Raw genomic sequence first — 25,756 nt, 5'->3', positions numbered from 1 at the left:
AGATTCGTTCAGCCGTTCTGTAGATACCTTCAAACAAACATCCATCCATCCATCTAAACATTCGCATTTATATTAGTAAGATAATTTTCTTTATCACGGATACCTGAAAAAAATAATTCGATACAAAGTAAATAATAATAATTTTGAAACAAAATACTTACGCCGTGTCAGTGTATCGTAGGTCAACGCTTCCACGTAACCCGACCAAAACTGGGGGTAGGCCGAAAATCATCTTAACACTAGTCGGTGTATCCGATTGTAATAATATAACGGACAGTTTCTTATTGTCATCGGAATATGAAGGTGGCATTGGTATGCCGGCGATCGTTGGATCAAGATTTAGTGGTCGATGTATATTATTTTGTTCATAATCTACTATATCTTCTTGTGGATATCGGACCTCAGGAGGTATAGTTGGTATAAACTCCGGTGGATGTGGTTTACCTGGAAAACCTGGCATTGGACCTGAAAGGTTTTGTTACAAGAGATATTTAACATATTTTATATGTGTACAAAAGAACATAAAATACATAGAGTAGGTTAGAAGGTTAATTAAATTAGGCAGGAATAAAAATGACATGTCAGATTTTGGTAAGTAAATGAAAAGCATTAGATGACGTTATTATGATATTATTTTTTATACAACATGCAAATGTATTAAGGAAATTGTTGTTACTCATTATATTAAGAATATTCATTACTATGCGTACATCGTTTTAATTTCTAAAACCTACAATAAATACTCTAAAATAAATCAGAATTATGTATTTACAATCATGACATTAAAAATCTGTAAAAAATATGTAACATTTGGTACAAACCTATTTGAAATGTCTACATAAAAATACTGTCAGTTAAGAGAATATTAGTATTTGATATAACACCGAACAGCAAACAATAACTGGGGTTTTCTGAGACCAAAATCTCTGTATAAAATATATCGTCAAGTATCATTTTTGATATATGTTTTAAACGGGAATTTCGGTCTCCGAAACTAACAGTTTAATAGTCCAAATAAGATGGATATTTGCAGCTCGCTGTATACAACACATTACAAAAAGTCAAGAAGTCACATGTCTAAAGTCATTTGCTCGTTTAGAGTCGAACTACAAACACAAACTAAACGTAGGCCAGGTCACTGACCTGCCGCGTGTTCTCCTATGTCTTTATCAGCCGAACGTCCAAGATTCCTATTCACCTCCGATTCCACCTCCATTTGGGAGAGCATATGCTCCAGGTCTAATGTTGAATAGCTTTTACCTGAAACCTTATTAAGCTTAACACTATTGCTAGGTACTTTCTGCATATCTGTTATAGGTTCAGGCAACACTCGAAACAAAACAGTTTCGTAGGGATTCGGGACTTTGGTTAAAACGTGTATGTTCGGCCAGGATTTATCATTGTTCCCTGTGTCAGAAGGTCGTATAGGTTTCAAGTCTTTGCTGCGTAATATGGTTACATGTTTGCCGTGTAATCCGTGAACGTCATGGCGGCCATTTTTGTAAGTCTGTGGGTTCGGATATTTTCTATAATAATCCGCCGACTGATTGAACATGGGTTCGAAATATGTTTTTATCGGTTTCATGCTGCCCGGTGTTGTTTTTGTTTCACCAAAACTAAATGGAACATGACTCGGTATCTTTTTATCATAAACCGGTAGGAAATAATTTAAATTATGCATTTGTAAGAGCGGTACTTTGCTGACAGATTCATGCATTTGTTGCACGTACTCCTCGTGGTCTGATATAGATTTTGCTTCCATCATTTGGTTCTGTTTGTACTTTTCAAACAAGTCCTTTATTTTATTGTCCGGTAGGACGTAACTTAAATGGTTCCGCGAATTAGTTCTTGTATCAGAATGATGTGAAGCGAGCGGTATATTCGGTTGAATAGAGACGGGCACGGGTGCGACAAGGACAGACTTATTCGGTGGCTCTAAAGATTTCCAGTTGACGTTTATACTTGTCACGGGTGGTATGGGCTGTAGTAATTTGAATGGTCTGTGGAATTCGTTCGGGCTGTATATAGCGAAGGTGTTGTTCTTTGTCTCGTGTACATAATGGTACGGTGAGTCGTCTGCAATAGGGCCGGGGTCGGGCGGTTGTACAAGTTTGTTGGTTTTGAGTCTAGTCTTGGCGGGGTTCATATGTCGAAAGAAGTCATTGGTCTCAGTCATGACGAGTGGTGTGGGGAGTGGCGTCGTGACAGTCGGTAGGGCGGGCGCGACCGGAGTCACGTGATTCTGTGATGCGTCATGCGATGGAAAAACATGCGAATATTTGGATCCATTCTTGTATCCAGCTGTAAGCAATAACATGATTATGAATGATGTGAGCATGCAATGTATGACGGTTTTTTTTATTTTATTATGAGTTATGAGTAATCAGAATACCAAAGTATGATTTTATGTACAACTGCTCCTGATTTGTGATGAGTGATGATCCTGTTTAAATGTAACATGCAATATTCCACCATTATCTAATAAAAGCCAATCGATGTTACATTGTAACACTTACCATTAGGTATGCATCCCCATTGCTTGCAGCAATCCTCATCAGATATATTGACCGCAGCTGGGCGGTGGTTTGGAGGACATCGCAGTGTCTGTGGTGGCAACGATGGCAATGGTGAGCACACCTCTTGACAATCCAGTTCACCGTTCTCACAGAAGCAACGCTGTTCGCATCCAGTCAGAGTCAACGGTACTTCGCTCCAGTTCGGTACTCTGAAGGCATTGCAATTTAACAATGGTTAATGAATGAAAATTTATTTGAAATAATTGTAGCTTTAGTGTCCAAATTAAGCAATAGAAACTACGTTTCGTGTCCATTTCCAATATAATTGGTATTTTGTTTGTTCAACTCTTTCATTTAAGTATTTCATTTTGATAAATACGTCTAGCAAAGGTACAGGTAAACTTTTATTACTTGAAGCAATACTTACGCAACTCCTTTATAATGACAAGTCCCATCACTGAGACACCTCGCAGTTCTAGGGCAGCAGTTAGGCGGGTGTGCGGGAGGGTTGGCGGCCCACCGCACGCAACCCTTGCTAACCAGCTCCAGACCAACATGGGACGGGCACACTAGCGCCGCGCACTCGCGTTTCTCATCGCCAGTACATTCACATAACTCTGAACATCCGATGTGAAACTCTTCACCTATTAAGATGATAAAGCTGTACTTTATTAACAAATAAATATAAAGAAAACAGACACTCTTAACTTCGATTCGCACGGGCGCTTTATTAATGCGCTAAAACGCGTTCAAATAGAATAAATGCATTGTCATGTATCTATTCATACGGTAGCACTTCTGTGTTGAGAGTGTTGCGTTCAACAGTGATTTAAAAGCGTTCGTCGTTCCAGACACGCCAACACCAATTATTAACGCCGCGTTAAGAAAACGCTCGTACGAATGAGGAATATATACACTACTAATAAATCTTTAAAATATTAGATGCTACATTTCGTTAATTGAATTTTTACCATTCTAGCAACTAAAGCGATATTAATTTGTACAAACCGACAGCATAAAATTGTCCATCATGATGACATCCTATTTTGTACGCATTACTTTCTTCTACTGGCACTTCATTCGAAGTTGAATCCGATGCTGTTATTGTGAAGTTGAATTTAGTTCCTGTTTCTTTTGTTTTTAAAATATAATCCTTGCCACCTTCGAGATTAAGTATTAAATTGGTATATCTTAGTTCCACGTCTCTGAATGTTCGTCCACCGTCGCTACTTAGTAAGAGATGTATCGGATCTTCGCTGTTATTCATATGCATTAAGTTAACTTGCACACTATTGTTTTGTAGTACTGTTACTGATCCGATCGGTTCAGTTAACACTAGCGGCCTGATCGTAGGTCTGAATGAATCGTTCTGATCGTCCAATGATCTTCCAGTCTGGGGAATGAAAATTGTAATAGTAAGAAAATTTGAATCAATTTATTTAGTAATTGAAAGAACGTACTCAATATGTACTTTCATTACCAAATTAATCTAGGAAATATTTTTTGTAAAGATCGAAAAAAGCTAAAGCAACTCGAATCGTTGAACTGCGGCTCAACAACTTGAATGTGAACCCACGAGCCGCTAGCTGTTTATTGACTCGCAGTTCACAGCTTGAAAGTCAAATCATAACTCTATGCAGGTACGAAATTCTGCTGAGCTGTGATCCGGTTCACTGAGTTGCTGGTTATCAATTTTAGTTTAACCGTACTTACCTCTGACGCCAGAAAAGAAGAAATCATAGTTGATGTAGTTGCGACCGGTGTAGTTGTCATCGGTGTGGTTGTTGATGGTGTTGTGGTGGTTGTTGACATTGTGATGTTCTCGGGCTCCTCGTGCGCGTCAGACGATACATCACACACTTGTATCTCACAGCAATCGTCATTAGGATCTTGAACGTTTATACACTTCTCTGATGTTTGTAGTCGGTTGCATCTAAAATTCATAATTACAAAACGCTAAAATATTACGATCAATTCATTCGACAATATTGGTTCATCCTTTTTGTATGGATTTGATTCATACAATTCTACTTATATAAAAATGCTTACTCTCCTTTCAATAAATCTGTCTTTTGATAAAGATCGTAAAATATTTACCTTGGTCTGCAGGATACGACAGAATGCTCTTCACATACACACGTCTGTTGACATCCTATATTCCAGCTTGACCCTACAGCATAACTCTCATTTTTGAATTTACACGCATCAGCCTTGGTTGCTGAAAATTAATTGTTTCAAATATTAAAGAAAATACCAAATATCGCTAAATATTAAAAAAAAAAACATCTATGAGCATATGACAGATAAATTAGTTTCAAAATCATGGAATACTTCTAAAGATTGTAACATTAACTATGAATTCGTTAGACTACTTATTTTTATAAATAAATGGTTCTTATTACTAAAAAAATTAAAAAGACGTATGGAAGATATTGTACGTATTGACTATGGCCTAGTCACACCTAACATAGGGTAGGCTCCGAGCCCCTCGGTGGGGACGTCTGATGATGACGATGATGATAGAAGATATAATACGCTTGATATGCACTTTAAAATCTGCATTTGCGAATTATGAACTGCCAACAAAAATTATCCATCTATTTAGGTCTGCGTAGGGATTCCAAAACATGTGTGAAGTCAACTAACCCGCACCCAGCCAGTGTGGTTGACTATAGCCTAGTCACCCCTAACTTAAGGTAGGCTCTGAGCCACTCAGTGGAGAAGTATAGTAAGCTGATGATGATGATATCTTTACCTCCAGTTCCAGTGGAACAAGCAATAATAGAGCAACATTCGTCTACTGGTGATTCAAAGCAAAGAGGATCATTCAATCTTCTTCCCCTTCGTGTGTAAGGATGCTTGCAGCGCGGCGAGCACTCAAATATACCAGAAGTAGTACATTCACATGTTTCATCACATCCTCTGTCTATTCGATCACCTACCTGGAAATATAAAGTACTTTGTTTAGACATTATTAGTTAGAACACTTTGGCGTGAATGACGTGCTTTCGTTAAAAACTCCAGTGTCAGAATGAATAGTGAGGGGACATAAACGTCGACATTTTAGTAAAGCTAGTGTTGCGTCGATACACTGGCATATTTTCGGATTTTCTTCCTAACACTTGATAGAAAAGTTTGATAGACCATGTAACGTTTGGCCATCTGCAATTTTATATACAGAAATCTTTAATTAGATTTGAGGCTCTTAAACATAGTGTTAAAAGCTTATGTACTATTTGAGGTCTTCCTCAATTTTTTTTTATTTGCTCTTTAACTACTAATGTTGGCTTTGCTTTTATTCAGTGATTTGTAAGTTAACACGATGTGTTAAATTATCTGATCAACATATGACTTGTCATAGAGACAATAAATACCTCATTCCTATAATAAACAATAGTTAATTAAACATATATTTATGTGGTGGGAATTAGACCAAGGTTTGGCTGTACTAAAATGTTATGTATTTTTTTAATTCGCTATCAGATCATATTCATAGTCACGGCTGTGTTAATAAAAACCAACAAATCTAGCTAAATTCTCAATTTGCAACATAACCAAATAAAGCACTTTATGTTATATATTCACGATCTGTATCTTAATGTCATATCTTACTTCTTACTAACTATCTTCTTATTCTTATTAATGCGATGCGATGGATGGATGTTTGTGTGAAGGTATCTCTTAAACTTTGGCATACATAAAGAACATAGTCTGGAAGAACACATAGGCTACCAATTATTTTTTTTAGTTCTGAGCAGACGGAGCCGTGGGCGATAGATAGTTACATAGATAAAGGTTAAAAGTACGTACCTTGTATATAATTTCATTTTCCTTGCATATTTCAACTTCATCAGATTTATCTATAGATAGTAAAGGATTGAAGGGAACTTGTAGATTTGAATAGAATTTATCAGTGATATCTTTATTCTTAGGCACACTCGTAATCAGTCTTGGTGGTTCGTCATCTTCGTCTACGTCTAAAGATACTTCGCTTATATCAGAAAGTTTTCTATTAATACCTTGATTTGTTTGATTGTGTAATGCATTCGCGAAACTCTGCAACTCATCAACACTCAAATCTAATAATCTTGGTTTAGCTTTTAATATTGAATCTGTTAGATCTGTCATTTCTGTCGTATCTAAATCTATTTTAGAATCTGTGGTAGGTGTTACTACTGTAGATTTAGCCGATGTTGTGACTGTTGTGGTTGTTGTTGGTGTTTCCGTGAATATTTTCTTCGGCTGTTGTGTTGTTGTGAAGATGAACGGTGGTATCGTAAGATGCGATGGCTGATGTTGGGACACTTCTTCCTCGTCAGTTGTCATTTTACCTTAAAATAGAAAGTAAAGTATATTAAAATTAATGGAATCAATGTTGGATACTTAACAAATGTGGTAATCCAAAAAAAAATACTACACGAAATTAGCTTTGGTAGATAATGTTATGGTTAAAATAAATACATTTTAGAATTCCTATCTACGTACATAACTACAAAAATAAAACAATTTAAAAATATTTTGATTTAGCAACAATCGGTTAATCGAGAAATATCTAAAGTAGAAGTACTTACATATTCTTACATAGTTTTAAGTAATAATTACGTTACGAAGTTTGTAAAGACACGTTACTAAATGCATTTAAAATTTCTAATTCTATTAAGTCTACTAGCTAGAGGATAAAATAGTGTGGGATATTATTAACTGGGATAGGTTTAATAAAAACTCGTTATTTAGTTATACTAATATTTATGTGTTTTGTTATATGTTTTTAAACACAATTTTATAACAATTATTACTGTAAGATACACCAATCTATAGATTATATTTTCATATACCTGTAGTTGTTGGAATATTTGTTTTCTTCAATAATATAGTAGATTTCAGTGTACTGTAGATTTCTGTAACTAAAAATCCATTTCATTCAGTAATAAATTAAATTATTACTATCAGTATAACAATCTTTAGTTGATTAACACTGTTTTGTCCTGACCGTCTTTGACAAGGATGACGATAATTTATGTTATCCAATATTTACAGACCTTGAAAAGTACTTTGATGTTGTTTTTAGGGTTTCGTAACTCGAAAGGAAAAAAACGGTACCCTTATATTTCCTCATGAAGTGCCAAACGAGCTAGCGGCCACTGAAAATCGCTTAAATAGCGAAGCGACCGTTGGCCATAGACATACGAGTTGCCTACCTTTAATCAACGGAGAAGGGATACACAGAAAGAGAATATTTTCTCTTCATATGTATCCACTCCACTTCCCATCCCTTCCTTATGTTAGGAAGAAAATCCAAAAATGTGGCAGTGTATTACCCAACACTAGCCTTAATAAAATGTCGACGTATGTATGTGTCACTATTCATTCTGACACTGGACTTTGTAACGCAAGCACGTCATTCTCTCCAAGTGATTCTAATAATGTTTATAACTAATAAGAAAAAAGGGTGGGAAGGGAAAGAGGACTAAAACTAGGATGTTATTTTATTATGTTTGGAAACCGTAGCCCCTACTACATGTTTTATAGGGCGACTTTGGAGTCCGATTATTAAATAAAAAAAGATTAGGTCAAAAAAATGAGCACATTATATACATAGCGATGGTATCTCTTTTGGTAAAACGTGTTTAAATTGACGATGTTTCTTGTTAAATCAAAAGTAAAAACTATTTTGTTCAACTGTTCAATAAAGATGAATTTGCTTCGTCCAAAAGGCGATATTGTAAAGTAGTCCCCCGCTGTTACGCCTTTAGTTGGGACAATTTAAATCATGTTACACGCACAAACGAAAATATGGATTACATTACGAAAATGGAAACTGCTAGAAGGCGAAGAACCTTGGTGAATTTTTACAAAAAAAAAGTAACGCCACAGTCAGTAACAGTTAAGGTTAGCCACCGAGGCAGTTTTAGACAGTAAGAATCTCACGTAACCCTGTCTTTCTCCCAAAAGGTAGGGTATTTTACGAAGATCCCCCCCGATACCAAAAAAAAAGTGCCTTGTTACTGTACACGAGTTGTATTATTTAAGAGAACTAAAATATAACATTCATTGTTATTCAACGTCTACTAAAAAAATACATTGTGCATTTGATTAAAAAATCTTTGTACAATAAAGTTATTGCTAGAAAGATTTAAAACGTAATCACTACTGGTATTAACAGATATATAAACACGTCATAATATTATGTAAAATTTCTTTTAACACGTTAAATGCTACAACAATGCTCAACCTGTAATTCCACTTAACGTGAAATTGCAGTAGCATTGCAAATGTTAAACTACATCTTTTTTATATCATAAGGTGGCTAACGAGCGAGCGGCCACCTAAAATCGCAGAAATAGCGAAGTGACCGTTGCCCATAGACATACGCAATTGCATATGCGTTGCCTACCTTTAATCGACGGAGGAGCGGATGCACAAAAATAAAATATTTTCCCTTGCCATGCATCCTCTCATCCGGAAGGTCCACTTCCCATCCTTTCCTTATAAGAAAAAGGATGGGAAGGAACAGAGGAATAAATTAGGCCTCTCGCATACTCATCAGACGAAACGCGGAATTGCTTCCACTTCACGCCTGTCTTCTGTGTGGTCGTGGTATTTCACCGGGCGAGCCGGGCCAATTCGTGCGAAGATGTTAAAGCGGGCTCTACCACTGCCAGGCGCTTAATTACGCAGGTCAGCTTTGTGGAATTTCGTCTACTAATATAATATTTATAGCAACAATAAAAACTACTCTTATACCTGTATACGATTCAGTACTGGCCATTGATTCGTTATTGTTCACAGTTGATGTCTCTAATGATGTCATCCATTCAGTAAAAGAATCAGCATCTAATTACCGAATTAAATTATAGGCCTTAGTAAAATGTAAACAAGTAATTGTTATTACAAATAGAATAGTTTGATCATCGTTTTACATCATCACATTCATTATGTCAATACGATTTTATTTTTTTATATTATAAGGTGGCAAACGAGCAAATGGCCACGTGCAATTGCCGAAATATTACAATAAAGCCAAGGCTATCCATATATATTCATAATTGCAGATTCGTTGTGTACCTTTAATCGGCGAAGGAGGAGAAATAGAAAGAGAATATTTCCCCTTACTATGTTCTCTCCTCCATCAAATCCATTTCCCCTTCCCATCCTTTCCTTATAAGAAAAGGGTGAGAAGGGAAGGAGGATTAAACTGATACCTCTGGAGCTCACACTCATCAGACGAAATGCGGAATTTCTACCACTTAACGCCTGTGTCTGTGTGGTCGTGGTTTTGCACTTGGCGGTCCATTCGTCTACCACTTTTAGTGAAACCTTTACTTGTCCAAATAGTTACATCCTCTTACATATAATAAAAAAGATTGTCAGAATTTCGGGTAAAATTGTATATATTAGTAGGAATCTACTAAAATTACTAATAACGATTAATAACTACTATTCAATCTACTAATCAAATTGAATAATACCTGAATCACGTTTCGTTATTGTAATCAAATATGGCTCTGTCATCTCTAAAGTGTTTACTTGTTTCTTTTCTACACCTAAAGTAAAAAAATAATCAATATTTATTTTTATCAAAACTGTACAGTATTAATCAATGGTTAAATTGCATAACACATAACTAACGCATATGTTTATATTGTCAAATAAGATTTATATATATTTATTCTCTTTTATCGCGTCCAAATAGTAAGACTTTTATTAACGCTTTTTGCACATGGGATTATTATTATAAAAATTAAATTGTGTTCATCTGTACGAATTGATTTGTAGATTAGTTTTGTTATTAATATAATTATACATTTCAACTGCAAAAACATATGTACAGTCAGCTGCACAAATATGTAGACATTTACAAAGCTTCAGAAACTTGTACATACCTTCGGTTTTGAAGATATGAATACACGTTTATGTCCGTATTCTGCCGTCCATAAGTACATGCTAAACACGGATACGTAGGTACATACTTATTTCGAAAATAAAGTCTTTTATACGTTTCTAAATTTTGTTTAAATGGTTCCATATTTATGCAGCTGACTGTACTGCATCCATTATTATCTGTATTTTTTTTAATTTAGTAAAAGGACAACATTTTTTAGACTAGTGTTTCGGCAATCGAAACTCAACTTTGTATAGTTTCAACAATCTACCAAAAATTGCATTTGAATTTGTACCTGTCGTAGTAATATTTTCATTTTTAATAGTCCGGGATATTTCCGTCATATTCAACTTAACGTCATAGTCTGAAATAATATAAATATGGAAATTTAATAAGAACTAATTGTGATAATTTGTCAAGAAAAGTTCAGCCAATAAAGTCCGTAAGTCACAAAACTAAATTATTATTTATCTACTAATATACAGACTTATGATGGAAGTAAGCGTGGGAAGCAACAGAATTAACATCTGACCTCTACATATATTAACTTATTACTAACTTATACTAAAATAAACGAGTTACATAATCAATAAAAATAGAAAAACAATCGAAGACGAAACAAACAAAAGAAGGTGATATCTGTGAATTACCATTGCAACAAAACTTGTACAAAAACATTGCCTCTTTTTTTTAATTTTAAAAGTGGAATGGAATTTCACAGTAATATGGTATCCGTAACCAAAGAGTATGTAATCAAAGAGTACTGTTTGTGCAGATGCTTGAATTTAGAACAAGCATTATAGATAGCCAGTATCACTGTTATTGGAAATCTATAGTCTCTGACCTAAGAGAGTTGACGTAATTATAGCACATGAGCATTGTCGTAAAAATGCTATTAACTTATATTAACATCGATGAAGAAGTGTCTAATTTATAAATATAAATTAAGTTTAATTAAAGATTAAAAACTATGCAACTAAAAATAAAAATAGTTGTGCTTTGTAAGACACAGAGTAAGTTGTGTACGGAAACGAAACTTCAAACGTTTTAAATGTAATTTAAAATTGTGACGATATTATCAACAAAGAGTATAATTAAACTATTATGTTAGGCATAATACCTTCTGGAATATCTGGAGTATCTGAAAGTATTTGACTATTTATCATAGTTGTATAGTCTTTGGTATTTTCCGTTATTTCCGTATCTGTAACTATGGTTTTAAAATATATAAAAATATCTTAATATATGCATATGACTTTATCAAGAGTTAGGTGATTATTAAAGACTAAACGATTTCTAAGACCAAAATATGGATAAAACATATCGTCATCCCTGTCTTTCATCTTTGATGAAACAGAGATAACAATTTGTTTTTAACGGGGATTATGGGCTCAGACACCCACAGTAAGTGAATATAATTAAGGATAATTAATTTCTGTGATGTGTGCGTATATAAAGTTTATGTGTAATAATGAGAAGAAAAAATAACTATATGATCTACTCTAAATCTTTCTATATACCTGAGTTAGATTCTATATTTTGAGTCGTATTTTCAGTGGCTTTAAGCGTTATGTCAGTTCCTGAAACTATAAATCCGTTTTACTAAAATATCTTTGCAAGTAAATGATTTTACTTTATAAATCTAAGTCAATAAAGATTGAAAAACATTGTAGGACGCACATGTAAATATGTTTAACAGTATTTTAGTTTTTTCCTGGAATGAACTATAAAATTTCAAGGTCACTCTAAGGTCAAGGTTGCATGATGAAAAGACCAGGTATCGAGATAGTAAATGAGGCTTACGTTCAACAGTCACTGTCACTAATATCTACAAATAGATAAGGATTGGTAATAGCTTTCGCTTTCTTTTCGATTTTAAAGCGTGTTAATGTTACGTGAGTTATAACTATATTAGTAGTTCGAATTCGCACCATTGCTACAAACCGCCACATCAGCGTCAAAATGGTGAAAATCAAATAGGCACAAAATACTGCCTCTCATAGCCAGTCCATTTATATTCAGTGTCAGCAGTAAACATTAGACTAATGATTTAAAAAAATAGTTTGAATTTAGATCGTTCTAAAAAAAAGTACCTGTATATGATTCAGTATTGACATTTTGCCATTCTATTCCTTCTGATGTTACGTCTGTCACTGAAAATTTATCAACAACTGTATAGTTTGTCTATTTAAGATAGATTACTTTGACAACTGATGCCTATGAAGTATAGAATTCATTTTGTTTGAGTACTAATGTTGTACTTAATGGACCGTTGTCATAGTGTCGACTATACGACAACTATGAACTATCGAGTATCGGTCTTGTAATAAAAATAATCAAACAAAAATGCTATAGTTTAGATATTACGTTACTTTTCGAATTTATTACAGTCATTTGTCTACGTATTTAACTTAAAAACAATAAATACATCTCATTTATATTGTATTTCGAAAACAACAAACAAGATATTTTCGATCACAAGTTTTATGAGAACCATCGAAAATCTTTCGATTTTACTTAACCTTTTTCTAGAGAATTGTCAAACTAATTTATCTTAAATAGACACAATATAAATGAAGTTTTCTATCGATTTATAAATTTAATTATATCAACTTTCATAACTTAGCGAAAGACGTAATTTTGATTCATACCTGTAGACAAGTTTTGATTGGTAAACGTTATTGATTCATTCGTTATCGATGTTTCTTCAATGTCTGTAACTAAATCAGATCGATTGAAAACTGACTGATTGTTTAACTTAATTTATATTTCTGACACATGTCTTCGGCCATACATTCATCCTTCCATACGAGATTACGGGAACACTTAACTTGGCCTTGGTTTTTCTTATACCAAACTTAGCTCCATAATCTTCGTTAATAGCTTTTTATATTCTTACATTTCAAATCCACAAATGTTAGTATTATTAGTTTAATTCCTTAATTAAATAATCGTCCATTATTAACTTTCATTTTGTCATAAACTCTAATTAAACTCCTAGCGTAAATAAACTTAGCCGGAGTGATTTTGAGATTTATAACATATTAAGCAGGAATGTAAATATATCTGAAAAGAAATATTTTGCTAGCGCAGTATAAAATGTACTTCAATTAATCAATTCTAGTCGGAGCGTCGGTGGCTCAGGGGTCAAGCACTTGAATTGCAATCTGCAGGTCCTGTGTTCGAATCCCGCCTTGTGCCAATGTGTTTTTCGATTTCTGATTTACATATGTACATTTATCCGACGTTCTTACGGTGAAGGAAAACATCGTGATGCAACCTGCACATATCTGAGAAGAAATTCAAAGATATGTGTGAAGTCAGCCAACCCACACTTGGCCAGCGTGGTTGACTATGGCCAGTCACCCCTAAGTTAGGATAGGATCCAAGCCCCTCGGTGGGGACGTATAGTGAGCTGATGATGAATCCATTCTACTAAACAACTACGGTGAAATATAATACTAAAAATTATTAAATTTGTGGGAATATTTGAATTTACAAATGTCATCAACATACTAGCAAATATTATAGTATAGGAGCTAGCAACGTTTTGGAGAAAGAATTTCAGGTCAGCTGCTTTTGTGGTATACTGTCCTTCTTGCTCTTTCGGTTAGAGTCTCGGCTACCGCCAGCCAGATGGCCTAGCCTCTAAACGAAGGAGCAAGCAGGACGATATATCACAAAATCAGCTGATCTAAATTTCTAACTTTTAAAAACTTGTCAAGCAATAAATATTATTTCATCAACTCAAACTAACATAAGTAAAACAATTAAGACATAGAGAAATTAAAACAACAAAACAATGTGTTCTTTAATTATGAAATTAGCCAAACAATATATTTAGAACACATAAAACTAAACAATTTAACTAAAATAAGTGACTTGATACCTGTAGATGATTCTGGATTTGGGGTAGTTTCTGTAGTTACATAATCTTCAGTAACTGTAACTAAATTAGTGAACTGTTTTAACTAATATAATATTAATTTTAACTACAGTACAAATCCAAAAGAAATAAGAATATCTAGGTAATTTCTTATACAAACATTTCTTATAATGCCTTTTGGTGTATCTTGAAATTAAAAGTAAGTTATAACAATAAAAAATTGAGGTTATAAAATTCAAAACAATATGTTTGCCAATAGCCTGGTGGTTAAGGGTTTCCGATCACGAGGTCGGGAGTTCGATCCGCCATGCGACTACGATCGTAAACCATATCCTAGCCCAAGCGTGGAGCTTAGTTGGAATGGTACAAGAAATATTAGTAAATTAACAAAAATCTGCTTATATTTAAAATATATATAAAAACAATGGTAGCAAAATAATATAATAATATCGTAGAAAGTAATACTCTAATTAAGAAAATACTAATGTTTTAAACAATAACGACGTAAGTGCATTGTGCAACTATGATAAAATTATTTTTATAAAATTGCAATAAAAAATCGTTTTCTCAGTTCAAGGTCACAGTATTCAAGAAGTATGAAGACTTGATACTCAATATGTATTCAAAACAATTACAAATATAATAGTATAGAAACTACGTTAAAGCAAGGAATTAATCCATTTTGGATACCTATAGGATCTGGACTGGTAACTGAAGGAAACAAATCAGAGGATATCCCTGACTCATCAGTGAATGCACCTAAAGGAATTAAAAAGTTCTCTTAGTATTCTCCAAAGATTCTGTTTTTTCCCCAAATGTTTAAATGATTATTGTACCACACGCATTAGCCTTTTTTCTTGTATTCATTGCGTACTGAAAGCGTCGGTGGATCTGACTTATATTCTGCATGTCTTGGGTTCGGATCCCGCCATGTACCAATGTGTTTTTCGATTTAGATTTACATGTGTATATTTATCCTACGTTCTTACAATGAAGGTAACCATCGTGATGCAACCTGCACATATCTGCGAAGAAATTCAAAGATATGTATGATGTGAAGCAACCCGCACTTGGCCAGCGTGGTTGACTATGGCCTAATCACCCCTAACTTAGGGCAGGCTCGGAACCCCTTGTGGGGACGTACAGTGAGCTGATGGTGATGATTCATTGCGTACAAAAATAAAAACCTTCCCTTTTTATAATGTGACGTATAGAAATACAGATAACACAAAATTAATATAATATATGCACGAAAATATGCGTAAAATATAAATAAGTTAAATAGGAAATGACATTTTAAAATATCCAACTTTAGTAGATGTGTGAACTCATCGTACCAAGATGTTTATGATTCATTCAGTAACAATATCGCATCAGTTTAACATTTTGAAACTGTATCCATTTTTGTGCCAAATCATGAATTATTTATCAGTGGAAAACCGTATTGTGAACTGAACGGTGACACAGAAATATCAATCGTTTTAAACACGGTACAATTTCATGTTTTTGTAACAAAATATTCTTTTAGTTGAGAGTGAGAGTTAGGAGAGTTGAGAGATTTGTCTCACTAAAACGCGTCTTAAATGGCCATTCTTGAGTACGAATTCCAGGAGAGAGTCCTAGAATCTTCTATGTACCGGGACCTTAATCTTACTAATGTTACTAATATTATAAATGAGAATATTTAGATGGATGGGTGGATGTTTGTTTGAAGATATCTCAAGAACGGCTGAACGGATCTCGATGAAATTTGGCATACATGTAAAACATAGTGTGGAAGAACACATAGGCTACTTATTATGTTTTTTAACACCGCGCGGACGGCGTCGCGGGCAACAGCTAGTACAGTAATATAGCCAATAAGCTGAGTACACACGAGTCTCATAAAGTTATTATTTGTGTAGTCCCACCATTATACTATTGTTAGTATAACCTTATAAAACAAGTCAAGGCTTTAAAATTATGTTATTGTGAATGGTGCGACGCGTTTTGCTTTTACACATAATGCCTTTATAAATGCTACGTGTTAGTCTTAATTAACAGAATATTCGTAATAATGTAATCGTAATTTGATCCTTTAAAATCTTTTTGTAATTCGAATAAATGTTTATAAGTAAAGAGCACGAATATCGGAGTGCTAGGGGCGCGGTAGTGCCCCTGCAAAAGCATAACTCTAGCTAACACTCTACGTTTCTATGCCATTAACGTATTTTAAATGCGCCAAAACAATATTCAATGCAAATATGACATTTGAAGTAAATATTAATACATTTTCTTAATTTTATCGTTATCATTATAATATAAAATGTACATATTTAACAAGTTTAAATTACAAGTAAAAATCAAAACAGTTGGAATTTTATAATAATTATACATATGTTGAACAATATGTACGAATAGGCACCTGGTTTTAACATATGAGTACGAGCCTAAACAAACACACTAACACGAAGTAAACGACCTCAGCCTCTGTCCAATAACTAGGTTAGTTAAAGGACGTTTATCAACACGACCGGTTCACTAATCTTACTTAACTATCCAACTGTCAAGAACTTTATGAAGGGTATCGCTTAAACCTGGTTCTATTTATTTCTAAAATAATGTCTATCATCTGGCTTCTAGGAGAAAAGACAGAATTATTAGATGTTTATTAAATTGTATCCATGAAACTAATCGGCATCTTTAAATACAGTAAGTCAGCTACGAGACATTAAGCTATGAAATTGAGAGTTATTTTTATAACTATCATTTTACTGGCTTTTGCCCATGACTTAACCGAGAAATTAAAAAAAAAGCTTAGTAAATAGCCTATGTGTTTTTCAAGACTGTCCTACATATGTGCCAAATTTCGTCAAGATCCGTTGAGCCGCTTTGGCGATACCTTTTAACAAACATCCATCCTTCCATCCATCCATCTAAACTTTCATATTTATAATAGTAAGACAGTTTAGACAGTGAGAAACTTAACATATAAGGATTTTTATAAATAGTGTACATAACACTAAACAGGATTACTAAAATGAGTAAATCACAGAGAAATCCGATGAATCAAACTGTTGCGTAAGATAGCAGACATCCGTATTACATCGAACAATATTACGCTTAGCCCATGTCGCAACGGAAAACGCAAGCTAGAATCCGCCACGAGCACCGCAAGGAAATCCGCTAACATACGCTCGAAGGCGAACTTCCTGTTTATTGAACAGGTTGACTGTTATATTCGTAATTCACGGTCGTTTCATGATAAAGGTTAGCAAGTTAAAACGATAATGTAACATATAATTCTTTAATTTCAGTGTTACAAATGTTCTTATATAACGTATTTTATTGCCTATACTAAACGTTGATTTCTGAGACCAAAATTTTTCATACAATATAACATATTGTCATCCCTGTATTTCATCTTTGAACAGAACAGATAATGTATTTTAAACGAAGATTTTGGTCATGGAAGCCCACAGTATTTTTTTATATATCATAAGGTGACAAACGAGCGAGCGGCCACCTGAAATCCCTGAAATAGCGAAGTGACCGTTGCCCATAGACATACGCAATTGCATATGCGTTGCCTACCTTTGATGGACGGAGGAGAGGATGCACAGAAACAATCAATATTCCCTTTTCGTGCATCCTCTCATCCGGAAAGTCCACTTCTACTTCCCATCCTTTCCTTATAAGAAAAAGGTGGGAAGGGAAAGAGGACTAAATTAGGCCTCCGGGACGCACACTCATCAGACGAAACGCGGAATTGCTTCCACTTTACGACTGTCTTCTATGTGGTCGTGGTATTTCACCGGGCGAGCCGGGCCAATTCGTGCGAAGATGTTAAAACGGGCTCTACCACTGTTAAATGAAGGTAAAAGGTATAATATTTTTAGTTATGATAATTTAATAGAAGACCAAAGACATGTATTAATAGGACCTATTTACGCAGTTTTATAACATTAGTTCTAATCAATTTAGAATATTGTCACTAGTTAGATGGCTCTACTTTAAGACATCATTCTACGACATTATGATAGTAACTCAAATGTCCCATATCTCCTATTGAAACTGACTCTACTACTCTACTTCTGTTTAAATTTAAAACAAATAGTACCGTCTCTATGGTCACCTCAATCCCAATAATACGGTTAAGTACGTTGTTTCTTTTTAATCTCAGTTATTCGACAGTCATTCATCTTCACACATGGCCGTCAACTTTCACTCAACATGAGTAGTCAATGGGGTCTAAGCGGCACAAGGTCAACGAACAATATACTCAGACTAAAGTCAGACAGTTTCGTGCGATTGTCATATTATAAATTAGGTCTTTCGATTGATGTTTCTAAGGCAAAGGAATTTCGGAAGTCCGGCTTAAAATATATTTTAAATAAGTCAATTGATGTAACATATGTTATGATTATCGTGTGATTAGTCAGTGTCCGTAAGACATAGAAATCTTACTAATATTATAAATGCAAATGTTTAGATAGATTGATGGATTGATAGATGTTAGTTAGTAGGTATCACCGGAAAGGCTTAACGGATTTTGATGAAATTTAGCACAAATATAGAACATTGTCTGGAAGACGACATAGGCTATTTATTAGGTGTTTTTTTTTAATTCCGCGCAGACGGAGTCGCGGGCGACAGCTAGTATTTATATAAAAAGAGTTATACCTATGTACTATATAAGTTCAGAATAAGAAAAAAATAATGTGGGTGATTAGAATTCTGATTTTTAACCCAAATTAAATGCACAACCATGGTTTTTTGCATAAAAAACACAAATGACAATTATTCATGCTTTAAAAAATGAAAAAGGAACGCTTTGAACCTTCTTCCGAAAAAGGCGTCATTGATATCACGGCGTAACTATTCGGAGGTTCCGTCATATTTTAGTTTTTTTTCTTTTCTCCTGTTATTGTAGTCTTTAGAATAATATAGATATGCCAGCCAGTAATATTTTGCGGTAATAATTATACACAAGTCTTTTTATTTTAAAAACTTAACAAAAAATAGAGTATGATTTAAATAATGATACTTATTATATTGGTGGGTAACTTGTAACTTACCTATGTTATAAACTTAACTTACTTATGTTATAAAAATGATTTATATAATTTACATTCTACATAAGTGTAAGTTTAAAAAATGCCGTTCTAACGAACGGAATTTTGAATGCATGGGAACAGGTGAAAGCTTACTTTTAGTTGTATTTGCAACGGAAAGTTTTCAACTTACACTGTTGTAAGCTTTTTCATTTTGCTATCTATTATCCAACTATATCGCCTTCGTTAATTAATAATTGTAAACTTATTAATGATTTTGGAAGGTTAAGATAATAGGGATAAACTGAGATCCAACTTTAATTTTTTTTTTGTAAATATTTTTTCCGTAATTAACCAAAAAAATTCATTACCATTTAGCGTATTTGTAAAGGTTTAACTAACACAAGTGTGTCAAATTGGTGTTATAATGTTGACTTCTCTGAGTCATCGTCGGCCAGTAACATTTGTATCGAAAAACAGACATTTAAGAACTGGTTGGTAATTTAACGACCATAAAGGCCGTGCGAGAGCCGAATCTACATTCTTAAAATGAATTTATCAATAAAAATAACGTATCTACAATGTTATTAAACAACGTATCAGATATTTGATTACAAGTCTTCGGTTTAATTAGACTATAAATAATCGTATTACCTAAGAATCTAAGATTCTAAGAAATTAAAAATTTGTTTTTCTAATATATATTTTGACAGTCATCCATATCCATATGATGTTGTCAAGCGAAACGCTCGAAAAATGTGTAAAAAACGTCGTAAAAAACTGCATACTTAGCAATAGATAAACGAAAATGTCAGTCTTCTTTTTATTAAATAATTTGCGTGTAATAAATCACACATGACCTATTTATACTGAGGTCGAGAGTGCTATTAATTTCAGATGGACTAACCAGATAAAGCGTTAGTAATATTAATGTTTATATAGCTGAAAAATAATTTACATATCTAATAGCCATACTTTAAGGTAAAATAAAAATTATATTATTTAAAAAAAAAATTACACAAATTGTGAAAAATCTTTCAGGCATGTCCATATTAAGCGAACGTATTTTTGTGTCTTAAAAAAAACTTTAAGCTCTAACCTCGTATTAACAACGGTCTAAGAGAAATCACCGGCCAAAAATGCGATGGACTCGACCGCGGCGTGGCGCGATAAAAAAAATAATGAGCCAAAGCCCGGCGTTCCGGTAATGTGGCCGTTCATCTTCGAAATGAGAGATTGAATTAGTGATAATAACGGTGGGACGGTGCGGTATTTTGATGCTTCAGGGTTAATGCCACTTGTTTCGTGCCATAATCGAGCATTCTGTATGTCCCCCTAACCTGATTACTCGTTTACGAAGTTCGTTTTTACTCTTTCTTTGCAATGGAAGAATGACGGTCTTACAATAAGGTCGTATACAGGATGTCTCATTACTAATAACTTTTTTAATTATTTTATGTTGTTTTTTTATGTAACTATAAATTCGAATATTAAATCAAAACTGGCAGGATGATTAAGGATTTTTCTTAAAACTTTATAACGTTATACTATCTTCAGCTTGAAAAAAAATGACAAGAACCAACGTAACAATGACAAAAAAACATTCGTCTAATTAAACATACAATAGTATGACCAGTAAGAAAAATAACATAATAAAAATCGAAGTAATAAGCGTGAAATTATCGATGGCTGTATAAGATACGCTAACTGTAAATAAGTCAGGTTTTGTTTGTGTTATTGCCATTGACCCGTTGACCTTTCTACTTATATATGCTAAAACTTGTTATTTAATTTAAAGTTGATTTTTATCTCATATTTATTACATAATAAAAACGACTCTAATATTTTTAACATTCTTTAATTCAGACTGTGTTAGCTATAATAACTTAACGATTCCTATTTACATCGATTTATCGCCCCCGAAACCCCCTATATACTAAATTTTATGAAAATCGTTGGAGCTGATTCCGAGATTCCATACAAGAATTGCTCATTTAAAGATTTTACATTATTTATACTAAGATAAATTGCACTTGAATTAAAATATAACCTTAAAGTTTCATGGATAAGGTTGGATTTATAAAGTCAAATCCTGTGATTTTGATTCCTTCTAATTCTTGAGACTGACATATACAGTTTTGAAGGTAACTAGACGTTAAAAGTATTTATTATGAACTTAGAGAATAAATCAGAACTATAAGCATACGTATATTACCAACATGTTTATTATATTAAATAATAACTAGCTGTAACTCGCGACTTCTTCAAAACAGAATTTAAAAGAAGTATCTATAATATGACCGCATTCATCAGCAACAATCCCGTCAAAGTCCCGTCAAAATCGGTCCAGCCGTTCCGGAGGTTAAACGGAACAAACGCGGCCTTGTAGACAGACATACAGACAAACAAAAATTTTATAAAATTGGTCTTCGATTATCAGCAACACAAATATATCACATGTACGAAATTGATTTTTCCTCGACATTATTATACGTACAACCACTTTAATTTTATTATTTTATTAATATGTATATTAACGGTAATCTATAATAATATTACGGTAATATTATTAATTTCATGAGCGTCGGTGGCTCAGTGGTCAAGCACTTGACTTGCAATCTGCAGGTTCTGGGTTTGAATCCCGCCATGAACCAATGTGGTTTTTGGATTTCTGGTTTGTTTGACAGTGAAGGAAAACATCGTGATGCAACCTGCACATATCTGAGAAGTAATTCAAAGATATATGTGAAGTCAACAAACCCGCACTTGGCCAGCGTGGTTGACTATGGCCTAATCACCCCTTACTTAGTGTAGGCTCCGAGCCCCTCGGTGGGGACTCGCTGATGATGATGACTATTCATTTTCGCGTAGTAATATTGGTAATAGAAAAGAGATAGCACTAATATCAAACTTGAACAGTGTTATGTTTTAATTGACTTCATTTGTTGTTATCAAAACAATAGACACAATGGAGACGAACGTATCAATGATAGAAGCCAGCCTGTCTAGACTAGAATGTTTCAAAACATTGACACCGATACATCTAATCTTATGCAGTACTATTTACATCCAAATTAAATTTAATTCCATAATAGATGCCTTCATACAGAGTAAAGTTTTACACATAAAGAGGAACACGTAATACGGACTGCTTCATCTCATCGTACAAGAAAAGATCAAAGATGAATATCCTGGCTTAAGAACCTACGCACGTGGTTTGGAAAGAGTATTCGTTCGCTTTTCAGAACGGTATCAAGAGTGTAAGTTGCCTTAATGATCGCCGACCTTCGAAAGAAGATGACACTTTAAAAAGAATTCCAACCGTTGATTTTCATTGCTGTCAAATCTGTACTCATAATGTCGTCCCTATGTTTCCCTTTAATACAGACACAATATGTTTTGGTACAAGAATGTCAGCAATGGAAACCCAGACTAACATCAACAATTATTATGGATGTGTTCGTTTATACATTTTCTAGGCACAACTCATTGTAATGTTTTGCAAATATTACAAGAATTTCTGTTAACTCATTTTACTTTTAAAAGCAGTTGTTACTTTTTTATGAATGTAGGCATATTCCATGATGTTAATTCCTAGTTAACACGATTAGCATGGATAATCCTTACAAATACTAATTAGAACCTTCGAAACGGTTTCACTAGACTAACACGACTTATATGGCTTTAACTTTGTTATAAAAACAATGTCTATTGCCTGCCAGTAATGTTAATTTAGAAAAATAATTGACTACCACTGCAATATAGATTTTTATTGTCCATTGCCTGTATTCAGTAATTTAAAAATAAATTGAACTTTGAAGAGCAGAGTACTGGCTGACATAAAAGTCATCACCCTCTTTTTGACAACTTTATAATACTTGACACTTCATCCATGTTTAATTAGCAATGATAAATTCGTGTAAATCGTTTTGATTGGAACATCAATTTAGTTATTACTTTCGTGTAAATTGTTTGGTTTGGTTCACCAACCCTAGTACTTGGGTATTGTATAAATCGTTTGAAATGGTTTTCAAAATGTAAGTAGTAAATGCTTACTGAGTTCGGTGTCGCAGTCTGTGTATTCATGGTTGCAGTCGACAGTGTAAGCGGCGGCCGTGGTCAGAAGCGCCAGGACCACGGCGCACCACAGCGCTACTGCGCGTACAGTCCACGCCATCACCGCTTCGCCATCTGTAATGATTAGACATAAGCGTTTTAACATCCTAATAATTATAGTTAACTTAACAACTAATAATAGCCGAGATCAGGGTCGTTAATGGATGCTCTTCACTAAGGGCAAGCACTACACTAAGTACGACAATAAAACTGACTGATCTTTGCCCTTTTACGGGAATAATAAAAATTGAACCAATAGTTAAGAATTTAAAAAAATCAAAGTTAACGATAACAAACATCTAGTGTCACTTTTTTGTTATAGGCAGTCGTTTTGTTATGAGCTAAATTTAGAGCTGTAATTTAGTTTAACTTATCACGGGTCAAATAAGTTTGTTAGTCTGTAACTGGCAACTATCAATGTCACATTTGACAAGCGTATTTTTTATTCCAAATTCAAATTTACCGTTTTGCATTTCACTATTACCACCTGTAGGGGTCGTTGAACTGTTGTAATTGAATCTATGGGGCTCCGATGTTACTGTTCATTGTAAATATTATTTTTGCTACTTCGTTTCGTGATAATATGAAGTGTTGGGATTGAACGAATATTTAATAAAGAAGACATTTTTAAATAAACTAGTTGTGGCCCATTCTTATGAACGAGACTATAGTTCATTCAATTTTGATCTTTATGAAAGTCCTTTTTTAAAGGCTATAAACAAAGATATTCTATAAAAATAAATTTATGCAATCTGTGCTCCACATTAACTTGAACTGTGGCAAATTCACGATCATCAGACACAGCGATTTCCTTAAAAAGGGGTACTAAGTTTTCGCTTCACTTAATATAACGATATTAAACTAAAATCTACATACAGCGATTTATCAAAACGTTTTTTTCGTTTTTTCCCTACGTTATAAATATGTGTCAAATCCTTTTTTGTTCCCAGCATAAGCAGCTTACGATTAGGTCATCTTTCGTTTCACTTACGTAATGTAAGAAGACAACAATGGCAACAGACGTCATTTTTGTAACAGTTTATGAATCATGTAAATATGCATTCACTTTCGACAATCGTACGGTAAAGATAGTATGAAATGTAAGAACAATTTAATATCTTACTAATATTATAAATGCGAAAGTTTAGATGTTTGTAATGATGGATGGATGTTTGTGAGAAGATACCTCTAGAGCCGCTCAATGGATCTCGATGAAATTTGACATAGATGTAGAACATAGTCTGGAAGAATACGTAGGTTTCTAATTTAATTATTTTAATTCCGTTGTACGATGTGACAGCAACTTATGAATAAAAAGTATGGCATAAAAAATGACGTAGCAACTTGGGTACATCATCATCAGCTCACTATAAGTCCCCACCGGGCTCGGAGCCTACCCTTAGTCACGGGTGACTAGGCCAGTCAACCACGCAGGCCCTAAACTTGGGAGTTTAGTCAACCAACCCGCACCGCAACCAATCTCGGAATTCTTCCTTTTTGTACCCATACAATAAGGAAGAATTCCGAGATTACCAAAGGTATGGACTAGAAAATTTAACTTAGGACTGTTGAACAACTTGAGGTGGCATATACTGCATTACATACATACGATGAACGTGGTTATTACGATATTCAATTATTGTTTCATAACAGATCGAAGCCATAATAATATAAAAACGATCACGTAAGAACAATCTTGCACAACAGCCGCGCAAATCGAGCAAATAACGCACAGTATGATGTTTGAAGGGTTTCTTTGTACACACCAATAAGATTAATATTTCTAAATGTTGAACACATAGTTGTGTTGCAAATAACTTTACTTGTACTTTTTTTTAATTAAAACATGACATAAATATTATTAAATCTAGTTTTTCGCCAAACCAAAAACGTGGCTCAAGCTATTTTACCGCTTGAAATCTTTATTATAATTAATACCTGCATATTTAATTGGTCAAAAAGAGAGTCTTTAAGTATATTTCTTACATTAAGTCCACACTAAGGGTGACCATTTAATGATTCTGTGTGCGACAGAAATAAAAACCGGTAATAAAATAACAGTCCTTCTTATTCTTTTGAGGAGAAAACTAATGTAAAATTTAGCAACATGGTAATTGTGATTTATAAAATGAAGGAGAAATTTTAGTGAGAAAATGTAATTTTTGTAAGTTATTGTAAATCTCTTGGACAGTTTTACACACTACAAACAAAGAGTCGTAAAGTTATTAAGGCGAAAGAAAGTATGTACGAAACACGTCGCGTTTGACTGCTTTTACATGACCTTCAATAATACAATGGGGTATAATTATGTGGACCACAGGTG

The 25,756-nt window shown here is 33.9% G+C and overlaps 1 protein-coding gene and 1 long non-coding RNA gene across 5 annotated transcripts in view; both read right to left on the bottom strand.

Annotated features, from left to right (window-relative positions):
* The window catches only part of sas (stranded at second), a 39,985-nt gene that overhangs the window by 4,489 nt on the left and 9,740 nt on the right, over positions 1-25,756 (bottom strand). For 2 of the 4 annotated variants that reach the window (XM_013315546.1, XM_013315547.1), the window contains exons 2-11: positions 23,374-23,508; positions 6,327-6,847; positions 5,272-5,458; positions 4,614-4,734; positions 4,230-4,449; positions 3,525-3,909; positions 2,944-3,160; positions 2,517-2,725; positions 1,144-2,301; positions 162-465 (exon numbers count right to left, since the gene is read on the bottom strand). In XM_013315546.1, the coding sequence (XP_013171000.1) occupies positions 162-465; positions 1,144-2,301; positions 2,517-2,725; positions 2,944-3,160; positions 3,525-3,909; positions 4,230-4,449; positions 4,614-4,734; positions 5,272-5,458; positions 6,327-6,847; positions 23,374-23,494 (3,443 nt within the window). In that variant the 5' untranslated portion in view covers positions 23,495-23,508. Of the gene's footprint in view, positions 1-161; positions 466-1,143; positions 2,302-2,516; positions 2,726-2,943; positions 3,161-3,524; positions 3,910-4,229; positions 4,450-4,613; positions 4,735-5,271; positions 5,459-6,326; positions 6,848-9,260; positions 9,343-23,373; positions 23,509-25,756 lie in introns of those variants that run through there. The other 2 variants (XM_013315548.1, XM_013315549.1) reach the window with 2 other exon arrangements.
* LOC106120252 (uncharacterized) lies at positions 11,919-13,115 on the bottom strand. The gene is made up of 3 exons (XR_001227995.1): positions 13,050-13,115; positions 12,492-12,551; positions 11,919-11,984 (listed from the first exon to the last, which is right to left on the bottom strand). It is a non-coding gene; the product is annotated as an uncharacterized LOC106120252 (long non-coding RNA).

Source organism: Papilio xuthus, unplaced genomic scaffold, assembly GCF_000836235.2.
Source record: "Papilio xuthus unplaced genomic scaffold, Pxut_1.1 DF826961.1, whole genome shotgun sequence".
In the NCBI taxonomy this organism is placed as follows: Eukaryota; Metazoa; Arthropoda; class Insecta; order Lepidoptera; family Papilionidae; genus Papilio; species Papilio xuthus.
This window is presented reverse-complemented; position numbering and strand designations above follow the sequence as displayed.